We start from the raw sequence: 15,854 nt of genomic DNA, 5'->3' as shown, positions 1-15,854 counted from the left end.
ATAATAACCTTGCATTTGAATCTGCTTCTGTTTGAATAGTTAATGATCTTTTGAACACAGGAAGTTATTTCCACACATTACACTCATGACTGAAATCCCGAACATAGATATTTAGAAGCAAGTCCCATTGAAAGCCATGAGAATTCATGGTAAGAGTCCAGTTGCAAATGTGGTATGTATTAGTAACATGAACAAAAACTCTAAAGTAGGGTGTGCATTTGGAAATGCTGCACCAGAAAATAAGATGCCATTTGAGTGGAGCTGAAAAAGACTTTTCAGGATTCCCCATAGGCTTCAATGGAGGAAAAAATGGGGGCCAATAAAATTGGACCCCCTGACCCAGTGTTTACCAAACTCGGGAGTTCTTGTAGAGAGAGTCACCAGCAGTTATGCTGAAAATTGTGTACCTTAAAAAAACAGCCCCTGCTCCAGAACCTGCAAAGATTCCCCATAGGGTATGGGGATTCGGTTGTTGGTTTTAATGCTGAAATTTTCGTGTCTACTATACCCGAATCTGAAAAATACCAATTTTGGGGGATTTACACCCCTACTCTAAAGGCAAATTAGCATGTTTCTTCCTTAAACAAATGCTAATCAGTGCTTCCAGGGCAGCCCCAGAGCAGCTTTCAAGACCTGTTTGTTACCAAATGAGTTATTTGAATCAGTCTTTGGTTTAAGGTTGCCAGGAGTCCAGTGGGAGACCTCCTAGCAACCTGTTCTTTTTCCTACCAGCACCAGAACAGCTGTTGGGAGGCAATGGGGGGTATAATTGGGGTGTGCCCTGACACTTACATCATTTCTAGTAAAAACTGGAAAGGATGTCATGGGCAGGTTTTCCAGATTTCCTGCAATGGCTGGAAACCTCCTGCTGGCAACCCTCTCTTCCTACTACCGTTCAGATTGGAAGCAGGAAAAAAAATAAACCATAGATTTTACCATCAATCTTCCAGTGATTCCGACACAGCGATGACATCACTTTTGGATTTTGCCCAGACATGATGTAATGCAATTTCTGATGGCACCCCGTCATGTTCCCATCCCACCCGGACTCCCACCCTACTCTTGAGTTCTGGGACCTGCCAGTATGGGCCCACTAGAACTCACCAGCCGATAGACAGGTTTTTGTACATCAGGGGATTTTCTTATCTTCCCAGCAGGTTGTAAAAACATCTAGCTCTGGTAAGGATGATGGGCTTTCCATCAGGAGTGTTTTCTGACCTTTTACCTTAATTGTCTACATGGGATCCACTTTCAATTTATACTGTATATAGCTGTCTGCTTTCTCCTGCTATTTCCCTCTTTGATCCCTGCCCTTTTCTTCTCTGCCCGTGCCCTGCTGCTTTTATTTTTAATGCAAGGCTGACATTTTAGGTGGTAGAACTACATGTCTTGTAATATGTTTTCACATTGTCTGAGGCATGACCCACAGAAGAGTAGTTATTGGGGTTGCCAGTTTCCAGGTGGGGCCTAGAGTTCTCCCAGAATTACTACTGACCTCCAACTACAGAGGTCCGTTCCCCTGGGGAAAATGGCAGCTTTGGAGGACATTACAGCTCCGCTGAGCCCCCTCCCTGGAGAAAATGGCCACTTTGGCAATTAGACTCTATGGCATAGAGGTTCCTCCCCTCCCCAAACCCCACCCTCCTCAGGCTCTGCCCCAAAAACCTCCCACTGGTGGCAAAGAGGAACCTGGCAACTCTGATCTGGAGAACCGGGTTTGATTCCCTTCTCCTCCACATGAGCAGCGGAAGCTAATCTGGTGAACTGGATTTGTTTCCCCACTCCTACACACGAAGCCAGCTGGGTGACCTTGGGCTAGTTACAGCTCTGATAGAGCTCTCTCAGCCCCACCTACCTCACAGAGTGTCTGTTGTGGGGAGGGGCAGGGAAAGGTGATTGTAAACCAGTTTGATTCTGCCTTAAATGGTAGAGAAAGTCGGCATATAAAAACCAACTCTTCTTCTTTTCATGGCAAGAAGGCAAATAACTTCACCTACTTAAGGCAGAAAGTTTGACATCAGCTAAGAGGAAAGTTTCCTTGAGAGGTACCCTCATGTTCTGCCTTCTTTTCCTTATCCCCTTTCCTTTTACATGTTTCCCTCTCTAAGACACAAAAGGATTAAAATAGACATCGTTCCTTTGGTTCGCACCTGGTATCCCACTGGTAATGCAACAGTCACACATGCTTTTTTGCACAAGTGCATTGTCGTTGCACTTTCTCAGTCCTTTGATTCTGATTTTGTTCAAGATCATTGTGTTGCTGGAGACAATACATAGAAGAGCTGATTTTTTTCAAAGCAGGCAGTAATACCAACTGTTGGCAGAATTCAGCAAACCAGACTTGACCCTTCAAGTACAGACTAGGGAGAACTCTCAGAGGCAAGTAGGAAATGGAGTTTGTGATCAAAGACAGCTCACGCCAGGTCCTTTCTTTCGCCTGTAATTTTGGTGTTGCATCAGCGCTAAGAAATTAAATTGGATACGGTGAGCTACAAATCCTGGTGTCTGTTCTTCAAATTTTTAGAAGCTAAATTAAATTGGAAATTGCACACTCTATCCACATGAATACCAAACAGGGCTGTCATAATAGATGCAATAACGCTGAATACCAAAAGGAGTAATGCGGAAAATATATATATATATATATATATATATATATATATATATATATATATATATATATATATATATATATAAATATATATATATATATAAATATATATATATATATATATATATATATATATATATATATATATATATATATATATATATATATATATTTGTCCTCTGCTCTGCCAACTGTTGTTTCTATACCAAGATTAATTTTGTGTTATTTCAGTAACATGACAGGTTAGCGTAATAAAACCAATAATTCAACCTGTGCTTATTTCAAACATTACTGCCGCCATGGAAGTTAATTTTCCTTTAACAGATTTTGTCACACATTGGCCTATGATAGCTGTGAAATTTAATTATAATGCATGCAAAAAGTATTCAATGTGACTCCAGTTTGTGGCTATCCCCAATGTAGTGTATGCTTAAAGGTAAAGGTCCCCTGTGCAAGCACCGGGTCATTCCTGACCCATGGGGTGACATCACATCCCGACGTTTACTAGGCAGACTTTGTTTACGGGGTGGTTTGCCAGTGCCTTCCCTAGTCATCTTCCCTTTACCCCCAGCAAGCTGGTTCCCCATTTTACTAACCTCAGAAGGATGGAAGGCTGAGTCAACCTTGAGCCGGCTACCTGAAACCAACTTCCGTATGCTTAAAAGGCAAACTGTAAATTAGAGGACAGGAGTAAGAGAAAAAGGTAATGAATCGCCATTACATGAATTAAGGTTGAAGTGGAACCAAACTGAGTCTCTTCTATAAGAGATGGATTATAGGGTTGCCAACTCCAGGTTGGAAAATCCCAGGAGATGTGGGGGCGGATCTTGGGGAGGCAGGCTTTGGGAGGGGAAGGAGATCAGTGGGGTATAATGCCATAGAATTCCCATTTTAAAGCCACCATTTTATCCAGGGAAGCAAATCTCTATAGTCTGGAGATCAGCTGCAATTCTGGGAGATCTCTAGGCCCACCTGGAGGTTGGCAACCCTAATTCTGAACATGGAGAGACTCTTGCAAGATCCCTGTGTGCTTATCACAGGGGTGAAAGTTATTCCAGTGTCTTCCTGGATTTGTCTCTCTTGGGCGACAGAAGATGGCAGGGACAGGGACAATATTGGCCTCTTTGTTACCAGTAGTTACAGCATTTTGTAACAGGTTTTATTCCTGGTTTGTCCCCCAATGACTCAATTCAGATTTAACAATAGCATTAAATTCTTCTCTGCAATGAAATGTGCACTTGTTATCTCCTATTTTCTGAATTCTGGGGAAATGGCCCCCTCCAGCTTCTCCCTTCTCTCTTTCCTCTGGAAAATGCACCTCTGGTACTTCTCTTCCTGCTTTTTGCCTCAGCCACGGAAGAGCCAGGCATGGGTAGCTTCCTCCGGAGCTTTCTAGTGTCCTAGGAGGGGGTTCCCACTCCTGTATGGTTTCCTTAGCACACATGATTATGGTGAGAACATAAAACAGAAGATCAGTGTGTACCATACCTGGCATTAGAGAAGAGGCGTGGACAGGCAGACAGGACTCTGTATGCAAACTAGAATTCTCTGGCTATTTTTTATCACTGTTTCTATAAAATGTGCTAGCTTTTATTTACTTTATTTATATCTCACCTTTCACCCCAATGGGGAGCCAAAGCAGCTTACATCCTCCCCCTCTTCTCCGTTTATCCTCACAACAACCCTGTGAGGTAGGCTAGACTGAGAGTGTGTGACTGACTCGTCCAAGGTCACCCAGCAAGCTTCCATGGCATGTGTGAGGATTCTAACCTGGACCTCCCAATCCTAGTATGACACATTAACCATTACACCACACTGGCTTTCTAGACGCTTTTCATTGTTGCTCTCATTTTGCACACGTGATGCTCTTTGTGACAGGGAACACCACACAGGCAGGGGTAAGGGTAGGGTTGCCAACTCTGGGTTGGGAAATTTCTGGAAATTTTGAGGTGGAGCTTGAGGAGGGCAAAGTTTGGGAAGAGGAAGGACCTCAGCAGGGTATAATGACTTAAAGTCCACCTTCCACAGCAGGCATTTTCTGAGAAATCTCCAGATTCTACCTGGAGATTGGCAACCTCACCTAAGGGGCATGTGCAAGTTAGCACCACCCTTAGGTCCGTTTCATGCAGGTATATTTGGTACTTGGTGCTGCAGGCAAATGTGGGGATTGTTTCTGTTGAGAAAGAAAAGAACACATTGCCATTCAGTGATATGGACGCTCTATCCACAGTGAGTAAACTGCGAGGGCCAGGCCTGCCCTCAGGATAGTCAGTATATGGTCAAGTGTCGTGTGCAGCCCTGTCCGCAGACTAATAATCCTTCAAGCATCTTTGAGGTGTAACCAGATCACTTCCATTTAAGCATATAAATTCAGAAACTCTTGATTTTTCCATTATCTGACCTAATCATAGTTAGCAGAGAGAGCTCCTTCAAATTTAACAAGCCAGGCAAGCGATAAGGAATGTTTTATGAGAAATCTAATTTACTTGGAGAATTCCAGTATAATTTCACTGAAGTTGTGTGTTCGTTTTTTTTTCTTCGTCATGTAATTAGTCATTACAGAGAATCAAAACTATTGTGTCTAAGAACAAAAGCCTTGGGGATTGATAATTGTATCACAGTGCAGCCGTTATCTCCCACCCCCATCTTTTTTAACAGGCTTTTTAAAAAAAATAAAGTGTTACATTTGGCAGTTTTCCAGACAAAAGAGTAAATTTTGTTCCTAAGAAGGGTAAAGCAATAGTGAAGCTCTACTTTGATGTCTGTTTACCTTACCAAGGAATTTTGGTTATGCCTCTTAATGTACATTAAACACCTGTTTTTCCCAAAGCCTAAGATTCTATCATTTTAAAAATAACATGCATGGGAGGGGGTCGGGGGGGGGGGGGGAGAACCAAGAGTTTATTCTGTTATCTATATACTACTTCCCAAGTGTGGCTCTTATCTGTGGATATCTAAATCCGCAGGTTGGTGCCATACTTACCCCAAACAGATTTTTCTACAAACTTGGGGGCCCACCTGAGTTTGCAGAAAAATCTTAAATGTCAAAAAAAAAAAAAGTGCATTGCGTGGTTTAAATTCCCTCCAAATTAAATAAAGGGTCCTGGTGAGGGTGGTGGCTGCTTCGTGGTGGTGGGGAAACCTTGTGGGGGTTGGAGCAGCTCTGCACGAGCTGGCAAGAGTGGTGATGTGAGGGGGGGCTCAGTAGGCCTGCCCAGAGCTGCTCTGGGCAAGCCGACAAGAGCGGCAATGTGGGGAGGGAGAATCCTTGGCGGGGGGACAAGCAGAGAGAGAAAGAGAGAGAGCTGGGTGAATAAACTACTGATGTTTAAGGCCTGCTTACCACTACCAGAGATAGGATCCCACCCCCCATTAATAGAACCATTATTGCTGTTACTTACTCCTCTTCCGCATCCCGTGCCTGCTGCTTTGGGCTGGGCGAGGGTCAGCGCAGGCTTTTCAACATGCCCCCCTTCCCACACAGCTGAGCCGGTGCAGGAACGACCCAGTGGAGCTTGAGGTCATGGTGGTACATAACTCGTGAGACAGTGTGGGGGGCGGAAGCATGTGGCCCTATGTAATGGTGCAAGAGCACATCAGCAAGAGCTACTCGGCTTGCTTGGCAGGGGAGAAATGGTCCTCCGGCAAGCCTTGTTGGAATTTCTGGGGGGATGTCCCTGAATTACATTACGCTTACATTGCTAGAACGTTTTTTAAAAGAACACTGAATTTCTGGGTCATCTCTTATATAACAGCTTGAATAGGGTTGCCAACCTCCAGGTATTAGCTGGCGATCTTCTATTACAACTGACCTCCAGCCGATAGAGATCACCTGGAGAAAATGGCCGCTTTGGCAATTGGATTCTATGGCACTGAAGTCCCTCCCTTCCCCAAACCCTGCCCTCCTCAGACTCCACCCCAAAAATCTCCCGCCGGTGGTGAAGAGGGACCTGGCAACCCTAAGCCTGAAGTATTTATTTGGGAACGCAGTCTTATTTTCCTGTGTACGTTTTCCTGTTGTTTCATTGTAGTTATTGAAAATAAATGTTTTTTAATGGAGAAAATGAGTTTTTTTTAAAAAAAAAAAAAACCTTAGCATTATCTAAACTTGAAATACTGAGACCAGCAAAATCTGTTTGCATTAAGGAAGAAAAGAAGGGCTGGTGAATCTGAAGGCTAGCTTCATGAAGGTGTCACTCAATCACATGCCTTTAGGAACTGTTGTCAGTGAAAATGCTGCAAGAACAGTTAATGGAGGAAAGGCACCCCAAATAGGGCATTAGCAGGAAGTGTTAATGGGTTTACAGGAAGGGATCTTGTTGTTAAAGGAACTGAGAAATGGGCACCTAAGGAATGGCTTAATTTTTTTAAAAAAAAATTATGCTTCTCTTATATTGTAAACCAAGTTTTATTTTTAGGCTTGGCATGGAGATCAGAGACAGGGTTCTAAGCATTGTTAACACTGAGAGCGTTTACCACTGTGGCTTTATCCCTCTTTGATCAAGCTTAATCATGTTTTAGTCATGGTTTTTTGAAGTTTGTTATTCTTAACATACTTCAGCACAGATTATTTGAGACTGTCGGAGAAGAGGTTTGTCAGCTCTTCAGTCCTCTCACGTATTTTATTTTTTTCTCTTCTCTCCCTCCCACCCAGATTTATACAAATCCATTGTTAAAGTGCTGTGTGGGATGATAGGGTTGCCACCTCGGGTTGGGAAATTCCTGGAGGTTTGGGGATTGAGCCTGGGGAGGGCAGGGTTTGGGGAGGAGAGGAACATCGGTGGGTTAAAAGGCCATAGATTCACAGCCTTACACAGTCTGGGACCTTTGCATCTGCGAGAATGCCTCTTGTGGTATGCTCCCCAGAAAACATTAAGATCATCAAATACTAACTTACTTGTGGTCCCCGGCCCAAAGAGTGTCTGGCTGGCCTTGACCAGGGTCAGGGCTTTGTTTGCCTAGCCCCTACTTGGTGGTATAGTCTCTCTAAGAGACCGAAGCCCTGCAGGACCTTATGGAGTTCTGCAGGGCCTGTAAGACAGAACTATTTCACCAGGCCAACGGTTGAGGCCATCTATGCTTTCCTTCATCAGTGCTGTCCTCTCTACCCTACTCCACCCTGCCTGAATACTTCCATCTCATCTGCAGGCTCTGCCTCTTATTTGAACTATCTACAGTAGAGTTACCAACCTCCAGGTAGTAGCTGAAGATCTCCTGCTATTACAGTTGATCTCCAGCCAGCAGAGATCAGTTCACCTGGAGAAAATGGCTGCTTTGGCAATTGGACTCTATGGCATTGAAGTCCCTCTCTTCCCCAAACCCCACCCTCCTCAGGCTTCGCCCCAAAAACCTCCCGCAAGTGGCAAAGAGGGACCTGGCAACCCTAACCTACAGGCCCTGCTGTGGCCTTATGTCACGACCAAATACACCAGTGGTTCCCAACCTTTTTTTGACCAGGGACCACTAGGACTTTTTTGTTCGGTGCAGGGACCCCAAGGTTCAAAATAAAAATTCAGAGAATTTGAAAATAAACTTTAATCATAACTGTTAGTTAAACATTAAACTTAGAATAATATTTGAATATATTTTTTTATAATAGAGAACTTTTAATTGAAAATATTAATTTATTATGGGTTTATAACTTTGTTTCGCGGACCTTAATTTAGTTCTCGCGGACCCCTGGGGGTCCATGGACCCCTGGTTGGGAACCAGTGAAATACACCATTAGAGATATGTGATCTCTGCTATTTTTATAAGGCTGTTTTTAATTAATTGTTTTTATAAGTTTATGAAGTTTTATTGTATATTTGTTATTACATAAGCCGCCCTGGCCACAAATCCCCAGGGAGGCCAGGTGGCTGACCAGAATAGAATGGTCAACAGTATCAAACGCTGCTAACAGATCCAATAAAAGCAGCAATGCCGACCCACTTTTATCAAGATAGAGCCGGAGGTTGTCCACAAGGGCTACAAGGGCCGTCTTGGTCCCGAAACCCGGGCTGAAGCTGGACTGGAATGGATTGAGTGCTGAAGATTCATTCAGAAATATCTGGAGCTGATCAGTGACAGCTCTCTCAATTACCTTCCCCAGAAAAAGAAGATTTGATACCGAGCGGTAGTTGACTAGATTCTGTTTATCTAAAGAAGGTTACTTGAGAAGATGCTTAACAATAGCCTCTTTTAAGGATTTGGGGAAGCAACTCTGAGAGAAAGAGAAGAGAAGAGAAGAGAAGAGAAGAGAAGAGAAGAGAAGAGAAGAGAAGAGAAGAGAAGAGAAGAGAAGAGAAGAGAAGAGAAGAGAAGAGAAGAGAAGAGAAGAGGAGAGAGAGAGAGAGAGAGAGATTAATAATCTCCCTCAAGGAGCCTTCTACCACATTCTGGCTGGCTTTCACCAACCAAAATGGGCAGGGATCCAAGGAGCAAGTTGTTGCCTTCACAGCAGCCAGAACTCTATCAACATCAAATAGTGTGAGCTGGTGGAAGTGGTCCAGAAAAGGACCAGATACTGCCAACGGACCCTCTATTACATTATTTGCATCAAAGTTGGAGGCAAGGTCCTAGAGGAGCTCAGAGATTTTATCTATAAATTTTTTTTTACAAAAACAGCTCACAAAGATGTCATGGCTGAAAGCCAAATCGCTAATAATTTGAGACTCCTCCTTAGGAGAGGTCAGTGTCTGAACTATCCTAAATAATTGAGCTGGATGCAAACTAGCAGATGCAATAGAAGCAGAGAAGAAAGACTTCTTTGCTCCTTTCACTGCCACTTCATAAACTTTCAAACCAGCTCTATAACGTGTTCTCAAGGCTTCATTGCAAACATGTTGCCAAACTCACTCTAGTCATCTGAGTTCTCTCTTCCTCTGCCTAAGTTCCTCGGTAAACCAAGAAGCAAAGGAAGAACAGGGATGCAGAGGATGTCGGGATCTGATCGATGACCTGATGAAGATCCTGATTCCAGGACTCAGTAAGCTCATCAAGGAAACTGCTGACAGGTCCAGAGGAGTCCTTCAGAGCATTTTGGAAACCAGTCGGATCCATCACTCTCTGTGGGTGACCATAAATTCATTCAGTGCCCTCAGAGGAGGGAGGAAAAACCCAAACCAGCCTTCCGGAGGAAATGATCTGACCATGGCACAGGTTCAGTTTGAACCAGTCTGACCAGATCTACACCAGTATAGAAAGATCAAATCCAGATTGTGGCCTGATTAGTATGTGGGGCCTGGGAGAGTCCCAAGGCTGCCATGGAAGCCAAGAAATCCAAGACAGCACCTGATAAGTCTGTGCCCACGCAGATGTTCAAGTCACCCAGGACTATCAGCTGATGGAACCTCAGGGTCCACTTGGAGACGGCATCAGCCAATCTCAACAGGGTATCTACTGGTGAGCAAGGTGGATGGTACACCAGTAAGACAGCCAGTCTCTCCCCAGTTCCCCACACCAGGCCAATGCATTCAATTCTGGTGATCTCCTAGGTGAGAATTGCAGCCGCCCCACTTCGGTCAAGCAAGCCAGATCAAAACCACCCTGCAATATAACATCACAGAGGGTAGCAGGCTTATTCTTAATTGATCTGGCATTGCACAACATCAGTGCTGAAAAGGAGGGAACCAGAGGAACATGTACACTGCCATTCCTAGGGATGAGACTGAAGGGACTCGAGGGTTAGAAGGGACTCGAGGGTTCCTATATCTCGTGGCCCTTCTTCTTATCACTCTTCTCCCACCATGGTGGTGGGGCCGTGATGAACTAAGGGTCTGATTCGGTATAAGGCAGCTTTATGTCTGTTCATGTGCTGTTGCTCCTGAAGAGCGGCATTCTTGTCTTCAATGGGCATAGTGGCCTTACAGCAATGGTGGGGGGAGAACTATGTGGGCCCAGAGAAATGGCTGCTCAAGCACTGATGAGCAGACTGGAGTTGGCCACAGTGCAGGCATGAAAACCACAAGCTGGAGTTCCTGCCCTGATTTACACCTCAGTGCAGGAGCTCCTAGTATCTGATAACCACTTCAGGGGCAGGAACAGAGTGGACAAGTTTCTTTTGAAAAACTGTGCCATCATTTCCCCTATATTATCTTTTGAATACCATATTTATTTGAAAGTAAGACAACCCTGAATATAAGACATGCTGCCCCCCCTAAAAACATTATACACAAAAAAGATTTTTATTATTGGACGTAACTGTAACTTATATATGAATTTAAGACAATCCCTTCTTTTTAATAGCACCCAGGGGAAAAACCTAGTCTGTGTGTGAGTAAATGCAGTAGTTACTACATATAATTAAATTGTGCATGACGCTTTTTCAAACATACCTTCAGAATGAATACACTAAAAAAAAAATCACAAAATGCTGTTTAGATTATTAAGCCATTCTTCATTTAAATAATAAAGTAAATCTCCTCAAACTATTTTCCCCAGAAACACACAAACTTTTACTTCTTACTGTATATCATTTTACAAGCAGATTTATGGAGCAGGCAAATGTTTCCTTTTTTGGTGATGATCTTGAAGTACATTTGAACAGAACATAAAAATCAGTAGAACATTAAGACCATAGTCTTCATCCCTTGGCTCTAGGGTTGCCAGATCCGGGCTGGGAAATAACTGGAGATTTTGGGGGTGAAGCCTGAGGAGGGTGGGGTTTGGGGAGAGGAGGAACTTCAATGGGGTTTAATGCCATAGAGTCCACCTTTCAAAGTCGCCATTTTGTCCAGGTGAACTCTGGGCTGGCAACCTTAAGGTAGACCAATGTATGGAAAGAATGCCTCTACACTAGGGTTGCCAGGTCCCTCTTTGCCACCAGTGGGAGGTTTTTGGGGTGGAGCCTGAGGAAGATGGGGTTTGGGGAGGGAGGGACTTCAATGCCATAGAATTCAATTGCCAAAGCAGACATTTTCTCCAGGGGTACTGATCTCTGTCTGTTGGAGATCAGTTGTAATAGCAGGAGATCTCCAGCTAGTACCTGGAGGCTGGCAATCCTACTCTGCACTGCTATGCTCATCTGCACCCCAGTGAAATTGCTGGCTGAGTCTTTTAATGTGGATGGGAGAGGGAATGCCTTCTGTTGCCATTAGTTGTGTTGGACATGATTAGTTGTGACTACTGCTGAAATGGAATGAGGAAGCTGCTAGGTAATGAGAGACTGTTGTTGTGAGGGTGGAGGTGAGAAGCCACAGCTAAGATGCATGTATCTGAGATAGCTGGACTGACCTGTGAGGTAAACAGTGACAGCCATGAAAAAAAAAAAAAAAACAATCCACTGCTGTAAACAAGGCCTACTTTGGATCCTGGCTGCTCCCTGTGATACGTAGAAACTAAGAACTGCCTTGCTGGATCAAACCAAGATCCATCTAGGCCAACAATCTGTTTCCAACAGCAGGTGCCTTTATGATGCTCACAAGAAGAGCCCAGGAGAGTGTTAGCTCTTCCCTTGTTGTGCTGGTCTCCAGCATCTTGGTCTATCATGCTTATCATCTGTTGGTAGGCCAGTCTTTCATTAATCAATCTGATAACTTTGAACAATCAATCAAAGTTCATGCCATCACCACTTCTTGGGGGAGTGTGTTCTAGAAGTTCTAATTACACATTGTGTGAAGAAGTTCTTGCTTTTGCTAAGCTGTTTGTTTCTAAATTCAGTACTACCAGCCCTGGGTTACCTTGGCCATAGTGGAAGGGGGGATCATGGGAAGGGCTTGGCAAAAACCGATTTCAAGTAAAACTGGTCTTCTGTTTGACTCTTAGATGTGGCTGGTGGGTTGTTTGATGTTGATCATTTGACAAATCACCAAAAAAAAGCTTAGTGCAAGATGAGAGCAAGAAAGGGAAAATGGTTTTGAAATTTCCCTAAAATTCCAAAGAAGCATTGAATATCTTAGTCATTCTTTAGGTGCTGACAATATTGAGGTTATTAATTCCTACACAGGAGCAGGGGACATCAGGCAGGACAGAGCACACACTTTGCCAGCATTCATTTCTGGCTCAGTTCTTGGCATCTCGTGCTAAAAGGATCTCAGGTAGCAGTCTGGCTGGGAAAGAGCTTAAAGAGCTGCTGCCAGTCATGGATAGACAGACAGAGCCGACTCAGGTAACAAGGCAGGGAAGGCTGTTTGCTTGGAAGTGGGACTGCTGCAGTCAGCACAGAGACCATTGATCTGCTTCAGAAGAAGGTGGCTTTAGATGGGCATCATTTATTGGTTTAGTATCTTTTTTAAAAATGTAGTATGTCCCTCCAAGGAGTTCAGTGTGGCAGACATTGTTCTTCCCTCCTCTACCTTATCTTCACAGCAAAAATCCTGTGGGGTAGCTTAGGCTGACAGAGATGACTGGCCCAAGTTCACCAGGGAGTTTCATGGCAGAGGAGGGATTTGAACCTGGGTCTCCCAGATCAAACACTCCAACACTGTAACTTCTACTCTAAGCTTGCAAGTGAAAATTGGAATCCAGACTGTATTTCTACAACCATCCTTGTGGTTGCCATTGCTTACAGTATTCAAGACAAAGATTGGGTAACATGAAAATTAAAATGAAATTCATGTCTTTCCTTTGCTCTAATCCATTATAATGCATTTTCTTTTCAGATCCACGGTTTATTAGCACGCATCTGATCCCAGAAAGTGACAACCCAGAAGATGACAAGATCTATTTTTTCTTTCGTGAAAATGCAATTGATGGGGAACATTCTGGGAAAGCCACACATTCCCGAATAGGACAGATCTGTAAGGTAAAATGGGGAGCTTGGATGGGAATTAATGAGTGATGGTCAAATTCTATGTACCGTATTTTTCCATGTATAAGATGACCTTTTTTCTTAAAAATCTAGCCCCAAAATTAGGGGGGTTGTCTTATACACGGAAGGTGGCTGTTGCCGCTGGCCCCGCCAGTGACAGGCGGGCTGGTGGCAACAGCCACCTCTTTCCCCGCTGGCTCTCTTTCCCTGCCTGTCAGCTGTTGGGTGGGGAAAGAGAGTGAGCAGCCAAAGAGTCCTGTGCCCTGGCCACCTGCAGTGGGGTGGGCGGCAACCGGTTTGAACACCAGACGCCGGTGGCCAGGGGACGAGACTCTTATAGGCTCACTGTCTTTTCCCGCCCGTCAGCTGACAGGTGGGGAAAGAGAGCAAGCGGAAGAGTCTTGTCCCCTAGCCGGCTGGCGTCCGGCATTCAAACCAGTCACTGCCCACCCCACCAGGTGAGTGGCGATGGGTTTGAACACCGGACGCCAGCTGGCCAGGGGACAAGACTCTTCCCCTCGCTCTCTTTCCCCACCCAACAGCTGATGTGTGGGAAAAGAGAGTGAGCCTATAAGACGCCCCCATGTATAAGACGACCCCTATTTTTTCTTAATTTTAGGTTAAAAAATAGGGGTCGTCTTATACATGGGGGTGTCTTATAGATGGAAAAATACTGTACTTTGATTTGCTCTTGGGCTTTGCCAACCTAGTTATTTCTCTGGCTAGAAAAATCAGAAAAGAACTTTTTTTTTTTTTTTTACAAGTCCAATTCAACCTCACTACACATCCAATGATATCGCGAGGAGTGGGGAAAGTACAAATCCCCCCTCCACCCTGCTGACCCACTCTCTTCTTCTCTAGTTGCACTAAGTAGCAGCAACTAACAGCCCTTCTCTTTGACGAGCTGCTTTTCCTAACTGCTTCCAGCACCCAATTCTTGAGAATAACAAAATCCCAGGTAAAAGGAGCCCTGTCCAATTTCCTTCATGGCATTTGAGGTAATTTCCCTAGAGATTCCTGTTGCTACATCAGGTGTGGGAGGGAAGGATGCACATTTGGGCTGGCCTGGAAAAAGAAAGCAAGGCTGCAATAAATTTTGAGGTGGGCCTGTGGCTCAGCGGTAGAGCATCTGCTTGGCATACAGGATGCCCCAGATTCAGTTCCCAGCAAGGATCAGGTGGTAGGTGATATGAAAGTCCCTGGAGAGCTGCTGCCAGTCTGAGTAGACAACACTGACCTTGATGGACCAAGGGCCTGATTCAGTATATGGCAGCTTTATGTGTTCACGTAAGCCAGCAGTGACAGCAGCTAAGAAGGAGTAGAGTCACCACACTATGGAAGGGGAGGCCCATTGTAGGCATCATTCTGTCCAAGACCTAGGGCCAGCAGTGGGTGCAAATCAAGCCTTTGCTTCTGTCTCCCCTGCTTAAATTAATGTGATTGAAAAGGCTTATGTTTTGCTGGGTTGTATTCCAAAGGTCATTGCCAGCTCTGTCTTCAGGAGCTCAGCAGGAAGTCAAGTGTCAATGAAGAAAAGAAGGGGGCTACATTAAGGCAAACCGAAGGCAAGGAAACAAATGATGCAGAGAAACAAATTCTTTAACAGGGTTGTTAAATGGGGTTGTAAAAACCCTACAGGTGTACCATTGATTCAGCAGGAAGGATATTTGAAGGGCTGTTATAGAAAGGATGGAGCAGAGTTGTTTTCTGTGGCCCCAGAAAACTGGGCCAGAACCAGCGGGTTGAAATTAACTTGAAAGCATTTTTGGCTAAGCATTAGGAAGGACTTTCTGACAGAATGGTTCCTCAGTGAAACCAGCTTCATTGAGAGGTGGTGGGCTCTCCTTCTTTGGCTCCCACAGCTCCTCTCTGACACTTTTCCTGGGGGATCTAAGGGAGTTGGGGGGGGGGTCAGTGGTTCACAGTTCACTAGCCTGACCTAATTTTAACTTCCCCTCTTCTAACCTCCTGCTATGCAATGTCCTTTTTCTAGAATGACTTTGGTGGCCACAGAAGTCTTGTCAACAAGTGGACAACATTCCTCAAGGCCCGCCTCATGTGTTCTGTCCCAGGTCCCAACGGCATTGATACACATTTTGACGAGCTCCGTAAGTGGCCAAAATCAGAAATAACCCTCTGTCCAGCTGCTTGTTCTTTATGAAACTGACTAGGTTGTTGTTGTTTTTTCTTTCTTTCTTTCGACAGAGGATGTGTTTCTAATGAACTCAAAAGACCCTAAAAATCCAGTGATCTATGGAGTCTTTACTACTTCCAGGTACAGAATATATCTTTTTTAGTTGTAGGGCCATTTGTGGGGACTGGCTGTGTTAAAAATCTTTCTTTGTTAAGATGGTCATTTTAAAAGGGAGGTATTTTCTTAACCTTTGGACCCCTAGAATCCAGTAGATGCCAGAGGTTAATGAACTGGGCTTTCCTTATGAGCAAGGTACATCATCACCCTGAAGGCTGTGGCCACACAGCTGGAAAGAATGTGTGTGTTTTTCTGCAAATTGG

At 44.4% G+C, this 15,854-nt stretch overlaps 1 protein-coding gene across 2 annotated transcripts in view; it reads left to right on the top strand.

Annotated features, from left to right (window-relative positions):
- Positions 1–15,854, top strand: part of SEMA3A (semaphorin 3A) — a 181,502-nt gene that overhangs the window by 131,509 nt on the left and 34,139 nt on the right. For both annotated transcript variants that reach the window (XM_056845996.1, XM_056845997.1), the window contains exons 7-9: positions 13,192–13,334; positions 15,334–15,448; positions 15,546–15,615. In XM_056845996.1, the coding sequence (XP_056701974.1) occupies positions 13,192–13,334; positions 15,334–15,448; positions 15,546–15,615 (328 nt within the window). The remainder of the gene's footprint in view (positions 1–13,191; positions 13,335–15,333; positions 15,449–15,545; positions 15,616–15,854) is intronic.

Source organism: Euleptes europaea, chromosome 3 (genome assembly GCF_029931775.1).
Source record: "Euleptes europaea isolate rEulEur1 chromosome 3, rEulEur1.hap1, whole genome shotgun sequence".
Lineage (NCBI taxonomy): Eukaryota > Metazoa > Chordata > Lepidosauria > Squamata > Sphaerodactylidae > Euleptes > Euleptes europaea.
The sequence above is the reverse complement of the archived record's forward strand: the minus strand, read 5'-3'. Positions and strand labels throughout refer to the sequence as shown.